At 46.2% G+C, this 25,862-nt stretch overlaps 1 protein-coding gene and 1 pseudogene across 1 annotated transcript in view; both read right to left on the bottom strand.

Moving 5' to 3' along the window:
* Positions 1–255: 255 nt before the first annotated feature.
* SORD (sorbitol dehydrogenase) overlaps positions 256–25,862 on the bottom strand; it is a 47,036-nt gene continuing 21,429 nt past the window's right edge. Inside the window, exons 4-9 of the mRNA XM_008016772.3 lie at positions 15,857–16,016; positions 11,706–11,824; positions 8,819–8,884; positions 8,029–8,204; positions 4,967–5,088; positions 256–4,044 (exon numbers count right to left, since the gene is read on the bottom strand). Coding sequence (XP_008014963.1) covers positions 3,879–4,044; positions 4,967–5,088; positions 8,029–8,204; positions 8,819–8,884; positions 11,706–11,824; positions 15,857–16,016 — 809 coding nt within the window. The 3' untranslated portion in view covers positions 256–3,878. The remainder of the gene's footprint in view (positions 4,045–4,966; positions 5,089–8,028; positions 8,205–8,818; positions 8,885–11,705; positions 11,825–15,856; positions 16,017–25,862) is intronic.
* Positions 16,025–25,544, bottom strand: LOC140710457 (14-3-3 protein zeta/delta pseudogene; annotated as a pseudogene).

Below are 25,862 nucleotides of genomic sequence, written 5' to 3'. Positions count from 1 at the left end.
GGCTTCATGGCCTCATCCTCAGCAGCCCCTGTGAGCTACCCAAGACCCCAGAGTCCTCCCACATCACACAAGGCCTGGGGCACCCCCAGAGATTTTCTTAGACAGTCTTAATGTCAATACCGTGTTTTCTCATCTAACCAGGTTACCTTAAAAATGTGTGTACCCTTAACCCCAGGTATTTTCATTCTAAAATATAACTTCAAGAAATAACGTATTTATAACTTCAGGAAATAATAAGTCAGGAGCACAAAAATATGCAACAAGGGTAGTCACTGCAACTTTATTATTAGAGCAAAACTCTGCAAAGTATCCAAACACTCAAAATACTGCGATTTGCTTTATAAATGATAGTCTATCCATACAATGGGATGTGGTGATTTAAAATAATGATGTGTACAATTATTGACATAGAAAGAAATTTAGCCATTTATTTAATGAAAACAAGCACATTTGTAAAACAGTATCTAGAAGACAAAGGATCCAGTTTCTTCAACGTAACAGTGGCATGTAAACCAAAATGTAGGAGGAACTATAATAAAGAGGCTTAAGAAAGAACAAAAAATAAAAAAAAAGGCTTAATATATCAACCACATGCAATATGTTTAAATCCTGATTCCAGAAAAGCAAGTGTAAAAAAGTAAAGTTTTGGCTGGGCATGGTGGCTCATGCCTGTAATCTCAGTGCTTTGGGAAACTGAGGCAGGAAGATTGCTTGAGGCCAGGAGTTCAAGAACACGCTGGGCCACATAGTGAGACCTTTTAAAATTTTTTTCTCTGCAAAAAGTAGCCAGGCATGGTGGCGCATGCCTATAATCCCAGCTACTCCGGAGGCTGAGACAGGAGGATCACTTAAGCCCAGGAGTTTGATATTGCAGCAAGCTCTGATCAAGATCCTGTCTTTGGGGGTGGGGTGGGGAAGTAATTTTTTCTGTTTTTTTAGATTAGGGAAAATACAGCATGGGTTGATTGGGTATTAGCTATTATGAAATTATTATTAGTTTTATCGGGTATAGTAATGGGAATTATTTAATAATTGTGATTTTTTTTAAGTCCTCATCTGTTACGAGTAAAATGAAAAAAGTAAAGTACACTCCCTTAATGTTTACAAATGCATGTACATGTTTTATATGTATAGATTCATGGAAAGGGGCTGCAGGAAGCCCAGGAATTCATTCCTACCACCACCATAACCCACTAAGTGCTCAATCAATACTGATTGTCTCACTGAATCAGTCCCGGAACCAAGCATGTGAATTCCCCACAAGCTCCGTGACCTTAGAAGCTCCAGCAGCCTCTATGTGCTTTGCCACCAGTGCCTGGCACTTGATTCAGGCTTTCAGTCAACACTGAGGACCCCACCCAGTCAGCAACACCAGTGCTAGTGAGTGAAGAGGTGTCAGGGCGGAGAGCTGGGAAGAACCCTTCAGGCAACCTGGAGGGTAGAAAGCAGCAGACTGCTCCACGGACCCTAACTGAGAAAGGGGACATGTTGGCTCCAGCAATTCCCTCTTGCAGGCCACCTCTGGCTACCGCAGATGCTGGTGTGAAGTCACCTCTGCACTCAGGCACTGGTTCTCTGACATCTTCCCCACCCAGTCTCCCTTGTGTAGCACAGTCCCGCCTCCTCCCTCCTGGCTCCTAGTGTGTGTGCAGGAGGCCTGTTGGGGAGTTGGTAGAGCCAGAGATTAGGAGAAGGGGAGGCAAATAGGATTTACGGGATATTTGCCTTTCCTAAGAACTGTCCTCTGCTCATGATGTCAACCTAGGTTCAAGGTACGGAGGCCAAATAACAGGGAAGCAACGCTGACTATTAGCAGTCAGCTGGGACAGAGGCTGGGTGTGGCTACAGGCAGTGGGGCCTGGTCAGGGTCATCTCTGGGTGGCCTCCTCCACACACTGACTTCTACCTACGGCTCAGGGAGGAGAAGGATGAAGGGGCAGCACTGAAATAGCTTCACAAGGAGTGCATAGTCTGCAGGAAGTGCCTCCAAGACACCAGCAGACATTCTCTGGTAGAGCCTCTGCCCCTCACTCCCAGCTTCTTTCTCCTCTTAAAGCCCTGGCTGAAGCAGACACAGAGCTCCTCCCCTGGGCACCTGAAAGTGGGCACAGGGTGTGAGGATGTTCCCACCGAGATTGCTGAGTGCATCTTCTCATCAGTAGGAGCTGCTTGGTGGGGGTGGTGCCATGGGGGCATCCTTTGTCCCCTAGGACTGGACCCCTCTGGCCTGAGAGGCAGCATGTTGTAAACGATTTGATGCCAGAATTCCTGGGTTCTGTCTAATTCTGGGCCATTGACTAACCCACTGTGTGATCTGCCAAGTCACTTCCACAATCTGAGCCTCAATTTCCACCCTTGTTAGCCGAAGGGTTGTGTTAAGACAATTTTAAGGTCTCCTCTGGCATTTAAATCTTCTTTATCTACAAAATGATTGTGTATGTGACTTGTTGTGAGGATTAGAGATAATTCATGTCAATGAAATTATATTTGGTACAGAAAATATGTCACCTTCAAAAATCCTGGGATCCTTTCCTCCGGGAAATGGGTAACGTAAGTCCATTGCCCACTAAACAGCAGCATGAGTCAGATGCCACTAACAATATTTATTACCCAAAGCAATCTGACAGATTCGGGCACAAGGTCATGGCTTTCCCACGTTACAAGAAAATCAGAACCTCTTCAAACTCACCCTCCACCCACAGTCGAAGTAAGGGATTAAAGGCTACAGCTCAAGCTATGTCATGGCTACTATCTCCTCATTCTTGATGAATAACCTCCAAGTCACAAGTGGGCATGATGCGATTTGGATCCAAATCTTACCAGAAAAAAAAAAAACCCCACCATTAAAATAAGACAAGTTCATAGAAATCATTTCAACAGAAAGATATCAAGAGCCTTTACTGGCAATGAGAAGAGGAAAGATTTTCTGTTTATAATAACCAGAAAGAAATGGAATTGTCTAATAATCATCAGTTGAGTATGAGCCTAGTAGGGGATGCTAATCTTCTGGGGTGGGGAAGTCTTGTGAGCTAACCAGACCCTCCTGGTCTCTGGTGAGGTCAACAGGAAGCAGTTTCCTGGTTGCCTAGTAACAAGGGACCGTGTTTAGGGGTGGGGTGGGGTGAGGTATGTTGGGGAGGGGGGCCTTCACTTGGCAAGTGAAATAACACAATTCTCAGGAGTTGAAAAAGAGGCAATCTTCAAACAGTGCTGAGAAGTCCTCTTACTTTTTCCACATTAGGGGAATGCAAGCTGGTTTAACCTCACATGACACTTCCTTTTTTGTTTGTTTTTTTCATTTGATTGGTTTGAAAATTATCCTGGATCCAGGAAGGTGATGCCTTTTCTTACTCTCCTTTTATCATCAAACCAAACAGCCAATGTGTCTCTAGAGACATTGCATTCTAAACTGAATGTGCTGACAAGCCTTCATCCTAGACCCTGAGTGGCAGGTTTTCATGAAAATCAGCTTCTGGGCCAGTTAAGTCTTCATGAAGTTATCTTTTCATCACTCAGCCCTCATTCCCCTCCGGGTCAGTAGCAGTGGAACCAGGAAACCCACGGGCCAGATTTCCTTACTCAATGAAGGCACTCCAGGAAGAAGGGGAGTTCCCGGCACCTGCCTGCCGAACTCCACTCTGCGTGCTGGACTTTGCTCAGCATGAACAGGCCACTCTGGCTACAAGTTCCCCCAAACCATCCCAGATTGTATCTTTAAGGCACACCAATTCCTCTGCGTAAGGACTTCTGTTCATGATGAGTTATATTAATTATTCTTAACATTCAAAAGAGAAAGTTCTGCATGAAAGCCCACCCCTGTCCAGCGATTGTGCCCTGAGATCCCGATACTGTGCGGATGAGGGCAAAGCCAATTAACATCAGGGATTCTGGTCATTGGGATCACACTTGAGCATGATTTTCAACCCCAATCCCTTTTTAAATGTTTCAAAGGCTTCCAGAGCTTTCTCCAGAGGAAATCTATGGGTGACGAGGGGTTTTATGTTCACAGACTTGGACGCAAGCATCGAAATCGCCACTGGCCACCTGTAAAAGAGCACGAGCATTATATTCAACCTTCAAGAGGAAAGAGCCAGGTGCCCAAAACTACCAAGCGCTAGATCAGCTTGGCCATATTATTGATAGCACCGCAGTTCGGCAAAGCCAATTTTACAGGCCGACAACCGAGGAAAGGACCTTATGGCTTACGATTCAGGGGTACAGAGCCTATTTCCAATTTCCCCCACCCCTCGCCCACACCCTCACTCTGCCATGTCTGCCATGGAGCCTAGAATTCCTGTGGCACGAAGGAACAAGGCACATGGTGGAAGCCACTGGGAAAAGGCAGAGAAGCCGTGGGGAGGCAGCCCAGGACAATCCAGTCACACCCACTAACAGCTCAGCTTACTGGAAAGCTGGTGCCCTGATGAGGGCATGGAGTTGCAGCCTCTAAAGCTAGGAGTAAGGGACACTGCCGCAGAGTGGGGTCCCAGCCAGAAGGTCCCAGCCGGGGAGAGGGTGGAGCTGCGGAACACCGGTGGGGCAAACTAAGACCCTTTCGCTCCCCAGGGTGGGCCCTAGGGCTCAGGAACAGGAGCCACAGGACTTGATTTCTTCCTTCTGTCCTTTCTCCTCTTCTTCCCTTTAAAGGGAGAAAATGGAGATCTGGCAACTTAAGAAAATGGGGGGGAAAAAGGGGCCTGGCGGGGATAAACAGCAGACACCCAGTAAGAGCATGCTTCAAAATCCCCTCCTTCCTTCCCTCCATTCATTCTTCTGTCCTTCCCATTCTTTAACTGGGAATGAGTGTTCTCTCTTTGGATCCCTGTTATATCACACAGCTATCAGTGTGGCCAGGGAGTGCCCCCCATGAACAAACAGGCAGAGACTCATGGGCCCAGAGGCTGAGTGGGGCCTGCCCTGGTCTTGCTGGAGGCTGGGCATCCTGGCTCACCCACAGCATACTCACGTGTTGCAGTATCGAAACACGCCCTTGATATCCACCTCCCGGACGGCTGCATGCAGTAGGGGTATGGTGGTCATCTCAGAGCCCAGCCCCACAAGCACCAGGGTCCCACCAGAGCGAGTGGCCTGGAAAAGGAGATACAAACAAGAAAGCTCAGAAGATAAGAAATACTGACTTCCCACTTACAATAACGTAGTATCATCACACAAGTATCTTCTGGTTGCATCAGCTGAGCATCTCAAAATTCCAGAGAATGTGATTCTTGTACAGTGCTGAACTGCTCAACCTGCCAACCAAACTTAACAGAGTGGCAGAGTAAACACTGTTTCCTTTAAACCTTCCGAAAAAATACACTTAACCCACGGAGAACCAGGCACAGTGGGAACATCTTCCAAAGCTTTACAGATTCGGGACCCAATATTGGCTTCAGCCAGCTCCACAGTCTAAGCACCTGTTCCTCCCGCAGAGCGCCCTCCACAGGCAGCGCTTTCATCAGAGCTGGAAGGAACCGCCGGCCCTCTAAGCTTACTGGTGCTGAGAAAACTATAAACACGAGACAGATGAGTCACTTATATTCTGTGGTTAAAAAAGGCTTTATAGGTGCGTGCAGGCTGGTGGTTAGAAATCGTTTTGTTCCAGAGATGTTTTCCTCAACAGTATGAGCCATAATGGGTTTTGTCTTTCCTTGAATGTTTATCTGCCTTATCAGTTGCCCACTTGGAGTGGGCAATTTCACAGGTGGCTGCGAAATTTCTCCTGAAAATTTCCCCAGAACTCCCTGTGAGTGCCGTGCTTGTTCCAGAGCTTTCTGGGGATCACTGTGCTCAGTGTGGTGAGAGAGAGAACAATGGACAATTCAGTCATGCTGGCTGTTCATTATAGTCAGCAGCAAGCATTTATTGGGACCATTCTAGGTGCTAAACAGTGGAACTAGAGAAAGGCACATGCCACAGCCTCCGCTTCTGAGATGAAGGATACACCATGGAGAGAGGCCTGCGGTGCCGTGAGCAAGAGGTGAACTCAGGGTGTGAGTGGTGTGGGAGTGACTCCTGGGGCTGCCACTTCAGAGCTGTGGCACCCTGGACGTGCCCTCTCAGCCCATTTTCTAGGGAAACTACTTCCTCATCAGCACTTCCTCTCTACCTGGTGATGAGGAGGAACACCAACTGGCCATCCCAAGCTGCCAAGATGCCAGCAGTTTGCTGACCCCAGGTCAAGGAATGCTGGAACCACCTGGACACTGTCCTGTAGGTATGGCATCTGCACCAAGGATATGACATCAATTCTACCCCACGGCATCTGCCGCGTCTCATCACAAACACTATCCAGTCAGAACCTGGCAGGACCGCGATGCTCAGATATGTCCGTATTTGGTGCAGCCGCCTAGCCTGCTCATTGGCGGGGAGGCCTATAGCATTCTACAGCACCTGTCACGCATGACAGTCCCACTCCCTACGTCAAGAGAGACACTGCTGCAGGTCCAGTGAGGCCCATGCGTCACATTCACCTCCACGCTGCCTCAGGTAGCCTGGCAACCAGGCCGTCACCATCAACAGCTGGAAATGCCGACTGTTCCAAATGCTCTAAGGACCAGGCACAAGAGGAAGGAGAGACACGTCCTTGAAGTCGCCCAGCTTATACTGCCTCTCTGTGGGGTGGAGGTCACTGACCTGCCAACAACTTGAAGACAGTAGACACGACTTACTCATGTCTTAGCCCTCAAAGTGCCCAGCACAAAGCCTGGCGCACGGCAGGTACCCAAGACATACCATGGGTAGATCAGTCACACACAGACCCATTGTTCCTCTCTGAGTTTCAGCGTCTTTTTGCCCCTTCCCCCATGGCGACCACTGCCTGTGACAGTGAAGTAGAGGGCTGGCCGACTCCAGTTGAAACTCAGGACAGTGCCGAGGTGGCACCCGCTCCTCCCTCTCCCCCACTGCTTCTTCAGCTCCTAAGGTCACAGGCAACTTAGTGGAAGGAGGTCTAGGCAGCTCTGCTACTCAGCTTGGTGAGTCAGCCTTCCCTAGAATGTCTCATGTGATGCGAAGTGCCCTCGTGCATGAATCAGCTGGACTCAGAAGGAAGGAGGAAGCCCACGCTACCGTGGAGAAGCAGTCTGGGAGGCAGGGACGGGAGTCCCCTGTGGTGACAGCTGCCTGCGACCCTCCCCAGCCCTGGCCCTGTCCCCCCACCCTAGCATGGTTGTTTGTCCCCTCCTTCCCTTCCTCTCCTAAGCAGCAGGGCAACTCAGGCACTGGGGCCTGGCAGGGCTGGTCCTGGGCCTGACTCGGCTTGCCTCAAACCACAAATCCCTCAACATAAAACGGTAACTGATTTTCAGCGTTATTGTGTAGATTAGGCATCATGTTTATAAAGTACAGCGGAGAAGCTGGCATGCAGTAGGGCTTGGAACCTGGAAGTTATTCTCTTTCCCCTCTTTTCCTTGTACTTTGATCTGTCAATGCCACTCCCTCCCACCACCTCCAACTTCCTGCCAACTTCCCATAAGTGGTTGGTGGGTCCCTGAGGGGCGAGTCAGGCATTGGCAGCTTATCTGTTCCTAAGTCTTGGAGACAAAACAAGCACTAGACACCTGTGAACCTGGAAAATAACCTCACCTTCATGACTAACTGAATGCCTGTCACTTTATATCAATGACTAAAAGATTGCAGTTTTCCTCAATAAAATAAGACGGGGATTTCCCACATACAATTAAGGCATCATTCCCTGTTTTCCTTCTTGATCTTTTTACCAAAACTACTGCACTTTTATGATCACGGATATGATCATGAAGCCAACCCCATCCCCAAAGTGTGTGTCCTTAAAATTTTTCAAGGCCCATGTATAGCTGTTATCTTGTGTGAACCTCAGATGGCCCAATGAGAATGTAAGGCAAATTCAAGTACAATCTCCACACTGGAGATAAGAAAACAGAGATAACAAAAGATGAATCAATTTGACTTGGGGCTCACACAGCAAGCTGGTAAAGAAGCTTCACTCCTTACTTCTATCTCCTTCACTCCCCTATGCTGATTCCCCAAAGCTGCCCTCAGCCCACTCACGTAGATGCCCGCCTGGATGGAGGCCTCTGCCCCCGTGCACTCGATGGTGACTTCCGGCTTGCACCCCAGCAGACCTTCTACTTTACCGGCGATTTCCTGAGGACTCTCCTTGGAGATCTGGAGGACTAAATCAGCCCCAATCTCCTTGGCTTTGGACAACCGGGGAGCAGACAGGTCTGAAGGTAAAAAAAAAAAAAAAATTATTTCAAAAAGAGAAATCTGATGACTCATTAGGAAGAAAAGAAAATGGAGGTGTAAGATCTGATGGTAACAAAGCTCTGGTGCAATGGGTGGTGCTGTTGAGCCCAACACATCCTCTTCACACCAAGCTTGTCCAACCCGCAGCCTGCATGCAGCTTTGAGTATGGCCCAATGCAAATCTGTAAACTCTCTTAAAATAGTATGAGATTAAAAGAAAATTTTTTTAAAGTTCATCAGCTATCGTTAGTGTTAGTATATTTTATGTGTGGCCCACGACAATTCTTCCAATGTGGCCCAAGGAAGTCAAAAGATTGGACATCCCTGCTCTATACCCTCATACACTCCCATGTCCACCACACAGCTACACAAACACACCCACACACACACACACTCTCACACAAACTCTCTCTCTCTAATAGCTTCTCCTAACACAAAACACACTCGCACACTCTTCTATATCTCCACAATCCATATGACACTACACACTCACCCCCTCCACACCGTCACAGATAACCTCTCCTCACACATACACATACAGTAGGCCCAGCTGTTTCCCCATCAAGGAGAATGAAAGAGAACAAAGCCTTACCAGTCACCACTACTTGAGCTGCTCCCATTGCCTTGGCCACGAGCAAAGAGACCACCCCGATTGGCCCTAAACAAAGCAGAAGACGGAAGATGTTTGTGAAATATTAAACATCTGCTCTCCCACTTGTCCAGGCCATGGACAGGAACCGTATCTTTTGTGTGTCTCTAGCAATACCCCAGTGCCTGGCATGATGAGACCTTACCGGCTGTTTGTTGAATGCAGAAGTGAATGAATCCATGAAGAATTATTCTCTACATAAAACACACTCCTAGTGCCGGGTTCTATTTAATCCTCTCAAACCTCAGAGCTAAAAACTTTCCACTTACTCCTGGGCACTAGTGGAGACAATCTCAAAGAACCACAGGATTCAAGGAAACACAAAGTTATTCAGAATATAAGAACTCTTGGAAGATCTGGACTTGTTTTCCTGTTCTTTCTTTGCCCCGACCTTCATGAGAACCCATCACATCTCCCCTAGAGAGAGACGTTCTTTTTAGGTGTCCTCTGAGGACCACCTGGAGAGGGTCCTTAAGTGAGCTGGCTCCCTGGGTTGGCCCAGGTGCCCAGATAGCCCCAGGATACTCAGGTATGCAAGGATTTTCCTGAGATACCTGCTTCCCCATAGAATCTGCATGCTAAGTGACACTGTGGTTTTAATATAAAAATCAGACCCACAGAATGAAAGCAATGCAGAATATCTTTGGGGATTTACTTTTTGTACACACCCCCTGAGAACAATTTTGTGAACTCCCTCAGAAAACAAAACACTGAAAAATAATACCTGAAATGTCCAACAAAGCAAGATTAAAAAACTACACCGCTATTAAAAATTATGCCATAACTCTTTATCTATGGACATGGAAAAATGTTCATAGTAGATTGAATTTTTTTTTTTTTTTTTGAGCCAGTATCTTGCTCTGTCGCCCAGGCTGGAGTGCAGTGGCGCAATCTCAGCTCACTGCAACCTCCGCCTCCCGGGTTCAAGCGATTCTCCCACCTCAGCCTCCTGAGTAGTGGAGATTACACCCGCCACCATGCCTGGCTAATTTTTGTATTTAGTAGAGATGAGGTTTCACCATGTTGACCAGGCTGGTCTCACCCTGACCTCAGGTGATCCGCCTGCCTCAGCCTCCCAAAGTGCTAGGATTACAGGCATGAGCCACCGTGCCCAGCCTGATTTTTTAAAAAGAGTAGGTGAAGGAAACGTATTTAGCATGGTCTCAGAAAAAAGCTAACTAACTAAAAGATTCTATACCCAAATATTAATAGTAGTTCTCTTGGGCTAATCGGTGACGGGCTTGCAGGTGAATTTCTGTATGTGTGTGTTGGGGGCAAGGCATGCATGTATGTGGTATGTGTGACTTATTTTTCTTTTCTATGGTAAAAAGGTACCGGATCCATGCAGATTTTTATAAGAATCTGTCACCTGAGTCCTGCAGTCTGCTAGCCCATTGTGGCAAGTCTATTCTACATCCATCACCCCTCTTAGGAAACCCTGTGATCACTTATTGGGCCTGCCAAAGAAAATCACAAACAAGTATGAGGAACCCCAGATCACACCCACAAGGAGTGTGAGCGTGCTGTCTGGGTCACCAGCAGTTAGAAGCCTAGAATGATTCGGTCTGAGGCTGCTCGGGCCTGTTCCAGATGGCTGGAAACAGGGGATGAGGGAAGGCAGCTAGCTACAACCCTACTGCAGGCAGAGTGCTGGCTCCCAGTGGTGTGGGAGCAAACCACTGCTCACTCCTCCCACTGGCCAGTAGCGGGGTCTACCTTATTCATAGATGGGACTAGGCCATCACTTTGCTGGTATAATTAGAAAGTTCCAAGAGTTGCCTTTCCCTTTACTATCAAAAATATTTCTCTAAGGTGGAGGTTGCAGTGAGCCAAGATTGCACTGCTGTACGCTAATCTGGGCAACAGAGTGAGACTCTGTCTCAAGAAAAAAAAATTTCCCTAGTTTCCCATCAAGGGTTCAGAAATAATCACCAGATTAATTCCTTTTTTTTTTTTTTTTTTTTTTTGAGACTGAGTCTCGCTCTATTGCCCAGGCTGGAGTGCAGTGGCACGATCTTGGCTCACTGCAACCTCTGCTTTCCAGGTTCAAGTGATTCTCCTGTCTCAGCTTCCCAAGTAGCTGGGACTCCATGGTGCGCACCATCATGCCCGGCTAATTCTTGTGTTTTTAGTAAAGATGAGGTTTCATCATTTTGGCCAGGCTGGTCTTGAACTTTTGGCCTCAAGTGATCCACCTGCCTCAGCCTTCGAAAGTGCTGGGGTTATAGGCATGAGCTACTGCGCCTGGCCCAGATTCATTCTTTTTGTTTGTTTGTTTTGATATGGGGTCTTGTTTTTTTTGAGACAGGGTCTTTTTCTGTCACCCAGACTGGAGTTCAGGGGCACAATCATGGCTCACTGCACCCTTGACCTCGAAGGTTCAAGTGATCCTCCCACCTCAGCCTTCTGAGTTGCTGGGACTACAGGCACACACTACCACACCGGCTAATTTTTGTATTTTTTTGTAGAGATGGGGTTTCACCATGTTGCCCAGACTGGTCTCGAACTCCTGGGCTCAAGTGATCCACCCGTTTTGGTCTCCCAAAGTGCTGGGACTATAGGCGGGAGCCACCGTGCCCAGCCAATTCATTCTTTAAATGAACGAAAGGGCTATGTTGCCTAGGACATATAACCCTAGTTAATATCATGTCTGCAGATACTCGTTTGTTTAGCAAAGTGCTAGTCACTGAGGGAACGGGACACTGCAATCCTCCCTTACCCAGAAGGATTCTAGAACAAATCTCAAGCCTTGGAGGGGGAATGAGATGGGCGGAGAGGTCCCCGCATTCCCAGTCAATGAACCCGCAACAGGGTGGCTTCTGTTTCTTACCAGCTCCACACACAAGGACCCTGTGTCCCAGGGTAACTCCACCTCTCCTGCAGGCATGGATCCCCACAGAAAGTGGCTCAATCAGGGCGCCTTCCTCATAGGTGACATTGTCAGGAAGCCTGAAGAATCATTCGACACACAGAGATCCTCTGAGTTAACGACAATGCTAACAATAGTATTATACATGCCCAACGTTACTGTAATAACAACCATAGCTAACATTCATCCAGCATTTATTTATGTGCAGAGCAATGTTCTAAGCAATTTATATACATTAACTCATGTAAAGCCCTGGAATAGTTCTGTGGTAGGTACTATAATTCCCATTTTACAGATGAGGAAACAGGCTTGGTGGGTTAAATGACTGCCCCAGTGGTTCAAAGCTAGTAAGGGGCCCAAAGGGTTCAAATTAGAAGCCAGATATGTTCTGATCCCAGAACCTATGCCACAGCGTCCCCATCTGAAGAAGGCAACATGGTTTTCTTTGGAGAAATCAATTCAGTGAAATGAACACATTACATTTTCTTTAATGTGCTATCCAAGGTAAGGCACGGTGGTTATCATTAATAAATGAAAAGTTTACTTAACAAGGAGTTAACATGGCCAGGTTCCAGCATCTCGTCTGCTTCTCAAAATTACAGCCTTTTTAGTTTCACTTTAGCAAACAATCCCGATTATCACCAGTTTTGCAGAACAGTGATTTAGCAATGGGCATCACTCTGATAGCCACCCCCCATATTATACATTCCAGAGGAACCACATCTGAGGACAGCAGCTGCCCGGCTCACCCAGGGCCAGTTAAGAGGAAAAAAGGGCCTGTTCCACATAGCTGATTAAATGCTGTGTCACCTTCACTCTGGGTTCTAGGTTTTCACTTCCACTGGCATCTTGACCCTCTCAATAATACCGCTGATGATGACAGCAAGTATTTGCATAAAGCTTTACAGATTAGGAAGCATGCTCATCTATTACCTCATTTAATCCTCATGATAACCATGTTAGGCAGGTAGGGCAGGCTTTTTAAAAAAATCTTTATTTTACTGAAGAGGAAACTGAAACTCACTGACATTAAGAGAATTGCCAAGGTTATGAAGCTAGGGAATGGAAGGCCAGACTTAACCAAGGTGTCCTGATTCTACATCCTCTGCCTGTCCCATATCAGCTGCCTCCTGGTATGAGCAGCTGTGTCGCTAATATTAATATCCAATTTCTGCTAGTTCCTCACTGCCCAGGATTTACCCAGCACCCCAAATCTCCACACACAGGAACATGAAAACCCTCAAGTTCCAGAAAGAAATAAATGTGGCAGCCAAACCATGTGCTCATCCCCATGATCCTTTCAACACTGTCCCCAATCTTCAACAGAATAACTCAGAGTCCTCCTATCACTGTCCCTGATCCTTGACAGAACTACTCACCAGGCCTTTGGAGGCCCAGCTGCCGCCCACCACCCCCTTATCCCTTCCCCTCGGCTTCTTTCCCATCACTTTCCCTACTCCAATCCACTCTCCTGCTCTGACTGCGGTCACACTCCTTCTGCTCCCCCTAGAAGCATCCCTTCTCTATAATGGGAAAAAGTTTAAAATGAAATAGTGAAGATTCCTAAACTCTCTCAGGGACTCCGCAGGCTCCCAGATACGCCGGCCCTTCCACATCTGGGCTTCCTGAAGAACTCATAAGGGCTCTATGCAGAGGGTGGACTGCATGGAAGCTACATCGAGGAGAGATGGGATTGGGGAAGGTGATGAGGGAAGATTGTTATCAGGAAGAATACTCTACTGATTAAGCAGACGCTGCCTCATCCGCCTGCACCCAACACAGCCAACCGTGTTGGAAAGCTATCTGGTGTGGAGGCAGAAGCATGCACAAGGAGTCCTGGAGGCCAGCCCCACTGCCACTGACCTTGGGAAAACCACTGACTCCACCCTCTCCAATCTTGTCCAGTGGGGGTTGATGGACAACAAGGATGAGAAGACTCCAAGCTTCCTCCTAGCCCCAACCTTTCATGACTTTGTAAACACCAGAGAGTGATGAGGCAACTTGGTAGTTTTTACAGTGGGGTTCAGGGAACAGGCCAAATTGGGTAATGGATGATTAAGAAGCCAAGGAGGAAGCAGGAAAATAGAAAGAAAATAGGTAGGTACACAAATAAAGAGACTGTGATAGTATGGGAATCCTAAAAAGACATCAGAGAGGAGGGCTTGGGTGGGGAAGAACTGGGGACACAGGCAGAAAGCACCCTGGGAGGAGAAGAAAGGCAGGGGCTGTATGACTCCCCAGAGACCTTCCTCAGCACCCCCACTGCCACTGCCAACCAGAGCCCCATCATTCCCTATGAACCACCAGCGCAAGGCTCTCTTTCATGTCTACTCCTGCACCTCCATCCCCAGACCACTAGGCCATGAGTATGGCATAGCTTGGCACCATTTACTGAGCACCTACTATGGGCCAGACCTCATGCTGGAGACTTGACATGCCTTTATCATTGGATCTCATCAGTAATTCTGTGAGGGAGGTACCATTACTATCTCTATTTCACAGGCAAGGATATCGAGGTTACAAAATTTAAGTGACTTGCCCAAGGTCACACAGTTGTAATTGGCAGAGACCAGTGCGCTTCACCACTATGCTCTTCTGCCTTCCATGAAACTTTTGTTTGGTGTCTTGACTTGGAAAGGGCCCCAGAAAGATGGGTTCATTCAGGAACCACTTGCTGAAAGGTGGACTCTGCACAGGTAACCTGCTTACTTCTAGAGCAGGTTCAGGTGTTGACTTAAACCCATCACAAGGTCTCTGGCCTGTGACTCCTCTCAAGGATCCCAGTAGGCTCCCAGACTGTTCCTGTGACTGGCACCTGGCCTCCATCGGGCAAGCCCCATCCTGGCTGAAAACTACCACTGGGGCCAGGCTGGGGTGGCAGGAGAACGCAACTGAGTTGGGTCAGGGGGAAAGTGGCACTTTGGCACCTTAGAACTCCATGGCTGGGGCCATGGGGGGCCATGAAGAAAGGCAAGCACTTTGCTTCCTCCAGACTCAACTTCCCAATTTCAGGGGTGAGAATTGGAGTAGAGTAGGGGAGTGGGCACAGGGCAGGAGCTTGAGACTCACAGAGACCCCAGTTTGACTCTTGGTTCTGCTGCGTGCCCAAGTCAATGAGCTTCCTTCTGCCTTGGTTAACCCAACAACGGTGCCCATCTCACCATTATTCTTGTGGAGATTAAATAAATTAAAGCATGCAAAGCACTTATTAGCACAAGGGCAGGCACATAGTAATAATAATTATGACTCTCCATGCATCACCTTATTTAATATTTTGGTGATTAAATGAAACTGAAGCAGAGAAAAGTTAAATCATTTTTCCAAATTCACTTGCTAGGAGGGAGTAGATCCAGGATCCCAGAGCTCAAGCCCTGGCAGCACACTACGGCACCTCAGGAAATGTCAGCTGTTGCTGTCATGGTGTGTTGTTGTTATTGTCGAGGTCATTGTTGTTGTTGTTTTTTTTTTTTGAGATGGAGTCGTGCTCTGTCACCCAGGCTGGAGTGCAGTGGCGCGATCTCAGCTCACTGCAACCTCCACCTCCCGGGTTTACACCATTCTCCTGCCTCAGTCTCCCAAGTAGCTGGGACTACAGGCGCCCGCCACCATGCCCGGCTAATTTTTTGTATTTTTTTTGGTAGAGACGGGGTTTCACCATGTTAGTCAGGATGGTCTCGATCTCCTGATCTCGCGGTCTGCCTGCCTTGGCCTCCCAAAGTGCTGGGATCACAGGCGTGAGCCGCCACGCCCAGCCGAGGTCATCATTGTTATGAACTTTCTGGTGGTTGCAGTGGAAACTAATAATAGAGGATGAACCACAGGAATTCTCTCCAGGATGTCTGCAGAGGGTGAGTGATTTTCAGCAGTATTTTTCTATTGTTGCTGTAAGTAAGGGAAACAAACTAAAAGACTAAAACCAAGCACTGTGAGTCAGTCTTATTCCTAGGGAGGCTACCCTCTCTCAACGCCACCAAGAGGAGTAGCCTGCCCAGGTGATGCCACATGTTTGGAATTATGAGCTGAAAAGAGTAAAGAAATAACCACAGGAAACAGCACCAAGCTAATGAAGGGAAAGAGGTCCCAGGTGACCCAGTGGGACTGTGGACACTCACTTGTAACAAAAGGCTGCATTGTGCTTGTAGAACCGGCAGAGGTTTCCGTCATCGGGGGGTGTGGCACAGAAGAAGATGGAAGGTGACAGATTGTATCGGCCTGACTTGCAAAATTCATCATTTTCTCGGGGAACACCAGGCTCAATGGCAACACGGTCACCTGGAGAAGAAAACAAAGATGGCACCCTGCCCGAAGGTGGGAGCAGTCTGCCCCCTCTTTGGTCTGGTTCTTTGTTTTCCAACCTTTGAAAACAGCAGAAGCAGAGATGTTATGAAGGCTTGCATGCTCATGGGCAGACGCCAGATGCTAGAATCTAGCTTAATGAGCCCCCTCCTCCCTGGGGACCCGGAGTGTCCTAGGCAAGTAAGGAAACTTGGGATGAAGCACAGACTCACTCTGGGGGAAAAGGACCACCCCCTCCTCCACAGTTCAGTGTGGCCTGCCCTTTTTCCAACTCCTGCAACAAGCCAAGCCACCCCTCTACCTCCACAGCCACTTCCCAGCTAAGGCAAGCCAAGTATAGTTCCCGTCTCACACTGCTGCAAAAGCGGTAGCTCATACATGGAGTTTGCAGGCATTTTTTCTTCATCTGTCTGGAAGATAGGGAGCAAAGCCTTTACAAAGACAAGAGCTGTAATTATAGCAAGTTTTATGTCCAGTCTGGTCATTTTTAGACAATAACTAGGAGTCAACTGATTCCTGGTAGTAGAACCGCAACGGCCAATGACCTGCAGAGGCCTCATACAGCGGAGAGTAATAGTTGAGGCTTCTGAACAGCCAGTTCTGTTATACTTCTATTCTATGCCTCACCATACCTGCTTGGAAACCCAGCCTGAGAACTGCTCTCTAATTGTTTTTTTTTTCTATCTTTTTATTATGAAGAATTTCAAACACACAGCAAAATTCAAAGAATTGCATAGTGAACACCTGGGTAACCTCTTCCTACATTCTTCGAGGAACATCTAGCTATGTTCACTTTATCACATATCTATCCATCTACCCCTCTGTCTCATCTCTGTTTCTCCTTCCATCAGTCTATCTTCTTTTCCGATTCATTTCAAAGCAGGCTGCAGACATCAGTATACTTCACCCTTAAATGCTTCAGCCTGCACATCATTAACTAGAGTTCAGTATTTGTTTATGGTTCTTTTTTAAAGTTATCACCTAGGAATGCAAACCCCTTTTAAGATACAGAACACTACCACTACCTCAGAAATCTTATTCCTTTGTGTCCCTTCCCAGTCAATCCCCATCCCCATCCCCGGAGGATGTTTTGATTTTTTTTTGTTTGATTATTTTTTTGTACTACAGAATAGTATTGCCTGTTCTGGCACATCACAAAAATGGGATCATACAGTAGATACTCTTTTGAATCTTGCTTCTTTCAGTTAGCATAATGCTTTTCAGATTGATCTATGTTGTTGTGGTATTAACTGTCTGGCCAGGTGCGGTGGCTCATGCCTATAATCTCATAATCACAGTACTTGGGAGGTCAAGGCAGGAGGATCGCTTGAACTCAGGAGTTTGAGACCAATCTGGGCAACATAGGAAGACTTCATCTTTACAAAAAAATTTTCTTTTTAATTAGCTGAGCATGGTGGTGTGTGCCTGTGGTCCCAGCTACTTGGGAGGCTGAGGCGGGAGAATCACTTGAGCCCAGGAGGTTGAGGCTGCAGAGAGATGTGATCACACCATTGCATTCCCACCTGGGTGACAGAGCAACTGTCTCAAAAATAAATGACAGTTTGTTCCTTTTCATGGCTGAATAGTGTTCCAATGTAAGAGTATACTATAGTCAGTATCACCATTCTCTTATTGATGGAAAAAACCTGGTTGTTTCCAGTTTTCCTGTTGTTGGTTTTTTGGTTTCTCTGTGTGTGTATGTTTCTTTGGTTTTTTGTTTGTTTGTTTTTTGAGACAGAACCTCACTCTGTTATCCAGGTTGGAGTACAGTGGTGCAATCACTACTCACTGTAGCCTCGACCTCCCCAAGTTCAGGTGATCCTCCTGCCTCAGCCTCCCAAGTGAGGGAGGAGAAAGAAAAAAAGCAGGCAGACAGTTAGGGCAGGTCCTCGGTGAAATTCTTTCAAACAAAAGAGCAGTCTGGAAAAAAATCAAGCTGCAGGCACATAGAGAGCAGCTTGGAAAAATCAAGCTACAGGCACAGATAAGGGAGTGAGGCCCAACATAGAAACGTCTTGGTTCTCTGTGTAATCAGGGGACTCCCAGGAAAAAGTTTCCTCCCCTTTTTGGGCATGTACACAGTGGGCTCCATGAGAACTTACATGGGGTGGGGTGGGGGCTTGCCTAAAACATGCCCGTAGTTGCTCAGGCAAGAGAAGCTGCACCCTGTGCTTGCCTAAGACATGCTCACAGCTGCACAAATAAGGGAAGATACACAGGTAGCCACACAGATAAGGTAAGTTACACAGCACCTGCACAGATAAAGGAAGTTTCTTATAAAAACCTTCGTATTTAACTGTAAAACAACAACCCTATTTCAGGTCGATCCCCTGCTCTGCTGCTGAGAGCTTTCCTCTTTCACTTATTAAACTTTCACTCCAACCTCACCCTTGGTGTCCATGCTCCTTAATTTTCTTGGTCATGAGACAAAGAACTCTGGATAACACCTTAGACAAGGAGACTGCTACAATGACCTAGACTGCTTCATCCGTAGGGGGTCATCTGAGATATGTCGGAAGGGTGAGTAGGAGCAACCCTCCAATACTTTACTTTCTGCGGTTTCTTATCCACAGTTTTTTTTTTTTTTTTCCTCTCAAAATCAAATAAATACCAGGCCTCTGTTGGTCAGTTAAGAGTGGTTAGTGCAGCCACCAGATCTGTAAGACTCAGAGGACAGATTTGCTGGAGAGGACTCTGTCAATCCCCCATCGCCCTCGGGTGTTGGGAATGTCAGCTGTGTTCCAATCCAGTTTCCATTCATGGAAGACCTAGCCATCCCATGGGGTTGGAAGGAGGTCCTGGGATAACTGAAGGTTTCTGGCTGAGGCTACACCTCAGTGTTATCTGAAGGCTCCTGAACTAACTCCAGTCCCTGACAGCCCATCATGGTGTTGGCGCCAGGACTTCCAGTCTTTCCTATCACATTTTCTTCCATTCTCTCCTTTGTGGCTATCATGTCTCCTATCCTTTCTTTGTATGCTATGCTGAAGGTGTTTTTACAACCTGGGAATATAATTTTGTTGGATAGAGTCAGCCAGTGCCTTAGTAATCAGGAATGTAACTCAAATTGCTGTTTTTGTGATTTCCTAGAAACAGGGAGAATCCAAGATTTTAGTCTAAATTTTCACCTAGTAAGGACCTTTTTGTCCCCCAGTGATAGGTATTCATGGCATTGTATGGGAGGATATTTCACCCTCAGTGAATACCTGCCTCTCCATTTGGGTTTTTTTTTCCTGCATGTAAAAACCCAGTACTGTCCAATGAATCTTCTTTTCCTTCCTTCCTTCCTTCCTTCCTTCCTTCCTTCCTTCCTTCCTTCCTTCCTTCCTTCCTTCCTTCCTTCCCTCCCTCCCTCTTTCCTTCCTTCCTTCCTTCCTTCCTTCCTTCCTTCCTTCCTTCCTTCCTTCCTTCCTTCCTTCCTTTTCTTTCCTTTCTTTCTTTCCTTTCTCTTTCTTTCTTTTCTTTTCTTTTTCTTTTTCTTTTTTTTTGATGGAGTCTCGCTCTGTCGCCCAGGCTGGAGTGCAGTGGCACAATCTGGGCTCACTGCAAGCTCTGCCTCCCATGCCATTCTCCTGCCTCAGCTTCCCAAGTAGCTGGGACTACAGGCACCTGCCACCACACCTGGCTAATTTTTGTATTTTTAGTAGAGACAGGGTTTCACCATGTTGGCCAGGATGGTCTCCATCTCCTGACCTCATGATCCGCCCACCTCAGCCTCCCAAAGTGCTGGGATTACAGGCGTGAGCCAACGCACCCAGCCAAATCTTTTTTTCTATTCATAAAACTTTTATTCCACTTAGATGAATTTAATACACATGTTCTTAATAATTATGCTTGGATTGTTCATAAAAATTTCATAAGACATTAAACAAAGCTAGCCATCATCTCAAGTTGTTTCCCTGTTAACTATTTTACAGCACATGCATGTTAGGCAAGTATCAAAAAAAAAAAAAATCACAAAAGCAAAAACCTAAAAAAAGGTTAAATACATGGGTTTTTGTTTTACTGCTGTGCTTGATATACATAAGTAATGAATATCAGTCAATTCAGTTTTACTGCATCTTTACTTTTACATTTGTTCTTTGGTTGCCTAAAACATTTAAATACAAATACAATGAGCGTAGCAAAAATAATGAAAGCTAACAGTAGGTAACTTTACAAATAATGGAATGTGAACCCTTTCTGCCCTTACCCAGAGTAAGATGGGTTACGATTGTCTACAGGAAAACTTCTGCAGCTGTAGTCAAAGGTGTGCACATTGAGATTGAGTATTCCCCAGATATACCTGGTTTAACATGTGGGATCCATGGGATAACTGTTTCTATCACAGCCTTGTAAGTGCTCGAAACCTTAAGGTACCCACAATTACTACACCTGTGACTGGAACCAATGATTCCTTTAATTCTCCACCAGGACAAACCAATATGTAGGCAGTTTTCTTTGCTTAGATATGGAAGCAGTTTTAACACTGGCCCTTGTGAAGCCGCAATGTACCAAAAGTACTGTGTCAAACATTTATAAGTTGCATAAAAATTCCACATCCCCATATTGGCCACCTCAAGATGAAAACAGGTAAATCCCTAAATGTTAACTGGCTCTACTCCCCTACTATTAAACATAAAAACCACATGGGAAATACAGAAATTCAAATAGAAGTAACATAAACCTGTCATAAATTGTAAACAAAAACTATTTGTGGGACAGCACAGATGACAAATGGTCTACTGTGTAAATTTTAGGAAGCAGACAAAAGTTGGAAGGCTGGTTAATTTTCCCCTCCTTCTCCGGCTTAGCTTTGTCTCCTTGGGTATCCGATGTCCACAACGTCAAGTTGTCTCTCAGTAAATGCATTATTAGCGTGCTGTCTTTGTATGACTCTTCACTTAATGTATCAAGTTCAGCAATGGCTTCATCAAAAGCTGTCTTTGCAAGACAGCAGGCTTTCTCTTGGGAGTTGAGAATCTCATAATAGAACACAGAGAAGTTAAGGGCCAGATCCAGTCTGATAGGATGTGTTGGTTGCATTTCCTTTTTGCTGGTTTCAAAGGCTTCTTGGTATGCTTGTTGTGACGGATCCACAATCCCTTACTTGTCGTCATCAGTGGCAACCTCAGTCAAGTAACGGTAGTAATCTCCTTTCATTTTCAAATAGAAGACTTTGCTCTCTGCTTGTGAAGCACTGGGGATCAAGAACTTTTCCAAAAGAGATAGTATCTCTTAGCTCTGTCTCAATTTTCTCTCTGTATTCTCGAACCATCTGCTGTTTTTTCTCAGCACCTTCTGTCTTTTGTTCAATATTTGAGATGATCGTCCAAGATGACCTGCGGGTTCCTACAACATTTTTACAAGCAACTGAGAGAAGATTCCTCTCCTCACTGGATAATTCAGCTCTTTGCTCAGTTACAGACTTCATGCAGGCTGCCATGTCATCATATTGCTCAGCCTGCTTGGTCAGCTTGGCCTTCTGAACCAGCTCATTTTAATTTATGACTGGATGTTCAGTGTCTGGAGTGGGTGGTGGTGGTGGACGGACAGGGGCTCAGCAGTCTCTGGGTGGCGAGGGCAGCAGTGGCAAGGCTGAGACTCTGTCTGCCCAATGAATTTGAACAGTTCCTCTATGCGACAATTTTCTTCTGCTAGGAGGCATACTGTGGGGGTAGACTATCAAACCCGAAAACCTCATTTTCTAACCTCTGCCTGGAAAAAATTTAGAGTCAGAGTTTTCACCTAACATTTCAGCCCCTACCATGCCACCTAGTGAAGTGAGATTTTTCTCTGTGGGGGTCACTATTGGCCCTTTGTCCAAGGCCTCTAGTTCCCCAATTTCTCTCCCTCCTACATCCCTCTGTTAGGAACCAGGCTCCATGCCCCATCTGCAAACAGCAAAATTCCACCTTCAACAGTCAAGAAGAAGCCACCCTTGAGAGACAACTGTTAGCCTCAGTGCTGTCCCCATCACAGGGAGAACAGCCATTCAATCCTTATGTTTGAGGCACCTGTTCTGCATCCAGCTACATTGGAATCTCTGGCTAACAGACAATCGCTCCTTCAAATATCAGGCTTTCCTGCTAGAAGGATCTACAGTCCACTTAAAAACCTGTCCCTGCCTAAACCCAGCCACTTTCCTCCCAGAGGAAATTAGAGACTACTGAAAATAGATTTACGTGCAAGGTGTGTAAGGGAAGTAAAATGTGTTTTGGTAAAAGATTATAAGAAGTCATGGAAATGTAAATTTTGCCTAGAAATAAAGGATTGTTTTGAATTAGGTTAAGATAAAGCTGAAGGTTTGAGCGAATTGTGGAAGGATTATAAAAATAATCTTGCAGCAGAGCACGGTGGCACACGCCTGTAATCCCAGCACTTTGGAAGGTCAAGGCGGGAGGATCACCAGGTCAGGAGATCGAGGCCATCCTGGCTAACACGGTGAAACCCCATCCCTACTAAAAATACAAAAAAATTAGGCGGGTGTGGTGGTGGGCGCCTGTAGTCCCAGCTACTGGGAGGCTGAGGCAGGAGAATGGCGTGAACCCAGGAGGCGGAGCTTGCAGTGAGCCAAGATAGCGACACTGCACTCCAGCCTGGGCAACAGAGTGAGACTCCACCTCAAAAAAAAAAAAAAATCTTGCAAAGGAAAATCTGTGTGTGAATATATTGACTAAATTCAAAAGGATATTCTATTTTTTTTATGTAAATTGAGCATTGAAATAAAAGCACAACAAGGCTTTCTTAAGGCACTGATCTGCTTTTTAACAAAATTTTGTAGAGGGTTATAAAAGCTTTACGAGAATCTCACCTCATGATCAAACTGGGTAGAATTTGATAGAATTATCTCTAAGGTTTCATTAAAAAAATTGGGTTTGACATTAATAGTAGACACCCTTGGTGTCCACGCTTCTTAATTTTCCTGGTCATGAGACAAAGAACTCTGGATAACACGTCAGACAATGAGATTGCTATATTGACCCTAGATTGCTTTACAAGTAACTGGGACTATAGGTGTATGCCACCATGCCTGGGTGATTTTCTTTTTTGTTTTTGCAGAGACAGGGTTTTTCCATGTTGCCCAGGTTGGTCTCAAACTCCCGGGCTCAAGCAATCCTCCTGCCTTGGCCTCCCAAAGTGCTGGGATTACAGGTGTAAGCCACCACGTCCATCCCTAGTTGTTTTTCATGACTATCTTGCCTCCTCATCAAGGATGGGAATGCCTCAGGATTAGTCTTCTGCTCCATATTTATTTTTCCATAGTGTCTAGTGTTGTGCTAGACAAATTTTTATTGCTAAACATAGAATTTGTGAATTGGGAGAAAACAAACCATGGGACACAAATGTCATTAGTATCTAGAAGGGCATTACTTATTGGGAAAAATTTCCCTGGAATGTGACAAGTAAAAGCTGTTGGTTAAAGACAGTAGCACTTTTCTGTTGTAAAGAAAGGGAGAGAGGTAGGAATAATTGAGGACAAATAGTTATCCCGAGGTTTTGGGATGGTTTAGATGGTTCATCTTCAGGCAGGTACCCAGCCCTATGTAGGGGAACTCCAAATACACTGTCAATATAGCAATGGCCTCCAAGTTTGCAGAAAACAGAAAGCAGACTTACAGGGGATTTTAATATCACAGGTATTGCTACACATCAAAGTTACAACTGGATTTAAACTCCGTCTGAATTTGGGGAGTGACCCATACCAGCGAATCAGAGACCAGACTAGAAACCCTGGCAGACCCTCCTGCCTGAGCCCAGGACAAGCTGGAGACCAACACAGCTGAACGCCAGTGAGGCAGGAAGCCATGTGGCAGGAGCCCAGGAAAGGACCCACAGGCCTTATCCTGCCTCAGTACCTGGTTATTCAGGAAAAGTCAGACGGACAGACTCCACTGGGAAGAGGTGCTTAAACCTACCACACAGAATAGAATTTACTAATAATGGTGGGATCCAGTCCTGCCATTTACCAAATGCCCATTGTGTGCCAGGTATCAGGAAAGGCGCATCACAAAATCTCCCTTCCCTCACCATAAACCAACAAGATGGTGTTATCTCTGCTTTAGCGATGAAGAAACAGAAGCTCAGGTGCTCACACAGTGATAAGCTGTGGAGACTTGACTGTTCGCTCACCTCTGTATGAGTGCTCGGGCCCTCCGGAGCCTGAAGAGGATGTTAGAACCTTGTGAGGCCTACTGAGCCATGGAAGGTCTGGCCTTTATTCAGCAGGGACATGATAAGCTATTTTTCCTAAGTCTTTTTGTGTTGAAAGTACTCACAGAAGAGTGTAGAGTCCTGGTACATAGTTAGTGCTCATTAAAATAAGTGGTGAAGGCTGGGCTGAAGGTAGTGCGTCATCTTAATTGATTGTTCACAGTCAGTTACAGATAATACTCCTTGTTCTACTCTTTCCCCGCTTCTCACTACTGCACTTGACTAGTCTAGTCTTAAAAAACATAGGAATGCTTCCATGCCTTAGAGTTATTGACTCATATGTATGTTTATCTATTTGTTTGTTTGTTTATTTATTTATTTGAGACAGAGTCTTGCTCTGTCGCCCAGGCTGGAGTGCAGTGGCATGATCTCAGCTCACTGAAACCTCCACTTCCCGAGTTCACAAAATTCTCCTGCCCCAGCCTCCTGAATAGCTGGGATTACAGATGCACACCACCACGTCTGGCTAATTTTTGTATTTTTAGTAGAGATGGGGTTTCACCATGTTGGCCAGGCTGATCTTGAACTCCTGACCTCAAGTGATCCGCCCACATCGGCCTCCCAAAGTGCTAGGATTATAGGCATGCACTACGGCGCCCGGCTGACTTATATGTTTAAATTCTGTAAATGAACATTAGGAAATATTTGATGAGTTGTGGTCTTCTTTCTAGATTTGTTGATTAGAATTTTAAGTCAAAGTTAACATATGAAAGACTTTAAATCCAAATTTTGTATCCTAAGAAAAGAAAAGGACCCACAGAAATCCTTATGAGTACCAAAATCTGTCTATATTTAGCTGGCACGGTGGTTTATGCCTATGTGATCCCAGCACTCTGGAAGGCCAAGGAGGGCTGATCACCTGAGGTCAGGAGTTTGAGACCAGCTTGGCAAACATAGTGAAACCCAGTCTCTATTAAAAATACAAAAATTAGCCAGGCGTGGTGGTGTGTGCCTGTAATCCTGGCTACTCAGGAGGCTGAGGCACAAGAATCACTTGGCCCTGGGAGGCAGAGGTTGCAGTGAGCTGAGATGGCGCCACTACACTCCAGCCTGGACAACAGACTGAGACTTCGTCTCAGAAAAATAAAATGTCTGTATTTGTCTCTTCCTTCTATCTCCTCTGACTCCCTCTACTTTCTTTCCTGTAGTTAACTTTCTGCAAATTATGACTATGCCATTAAGGATGAATTCTTCCACCTAGCCTTCAAGATCCTCCATGATCAGGTGGAGTTTTCATACTATTCAGTTTTACCTTCTAATTATGATTATATTATGATAACATGACATTTCACAGTTTTACAGTGCTTTATTTTATTTTATTTTATTTTATTTTTTTTTTTTTTTGAGACGGAGTCTGGCTCAGTCGCCCAGGCTGGAGTGCAGTGGCGCGATCTCAGCTCACTGCAAGCTCCGCCTCCTGGGTTCACGCCATTCTCCTGCCTCAGCCTCCCGGGTAGCCGGGACTACAGGCGCCCGCCACCTCGCCCGGCTAATTTTTTGCATTTTTAGTAGAGACGGGGTTTCACCGTGTTAGCCAGGATGGTCTCGATCTCCTGACCTCGTGATCCGCCCGCCTCGGCCTCCCAAAGTGCTGGGATTACAGGCGTGAGCCACCGCGCCCGGCCTTTT

The sequence above is a fragment of the Chlorocebus sabaeus genome, chromosome 26 (assembly GCF_047675955.1).
Source record: "Chlorocebus sabaeus isolate Y175 chromosome 26, mChlSab1.0.hap1, whole genome shotgun sequence".
In the NCBI taxonomy this organism is placed as follows: domain Eukaryota; kingdom Metazoa; phylum Chordata; class Mammalia; order Primates; family Cercopithecidae; genus Chlorocebus; species Chlorocebus sabaeus.
The sequence above is the reverse complement of the archived record's forward strand: the minus strand, read 5'-3'. Positions and strand labels throughout refer to the sequence as shown.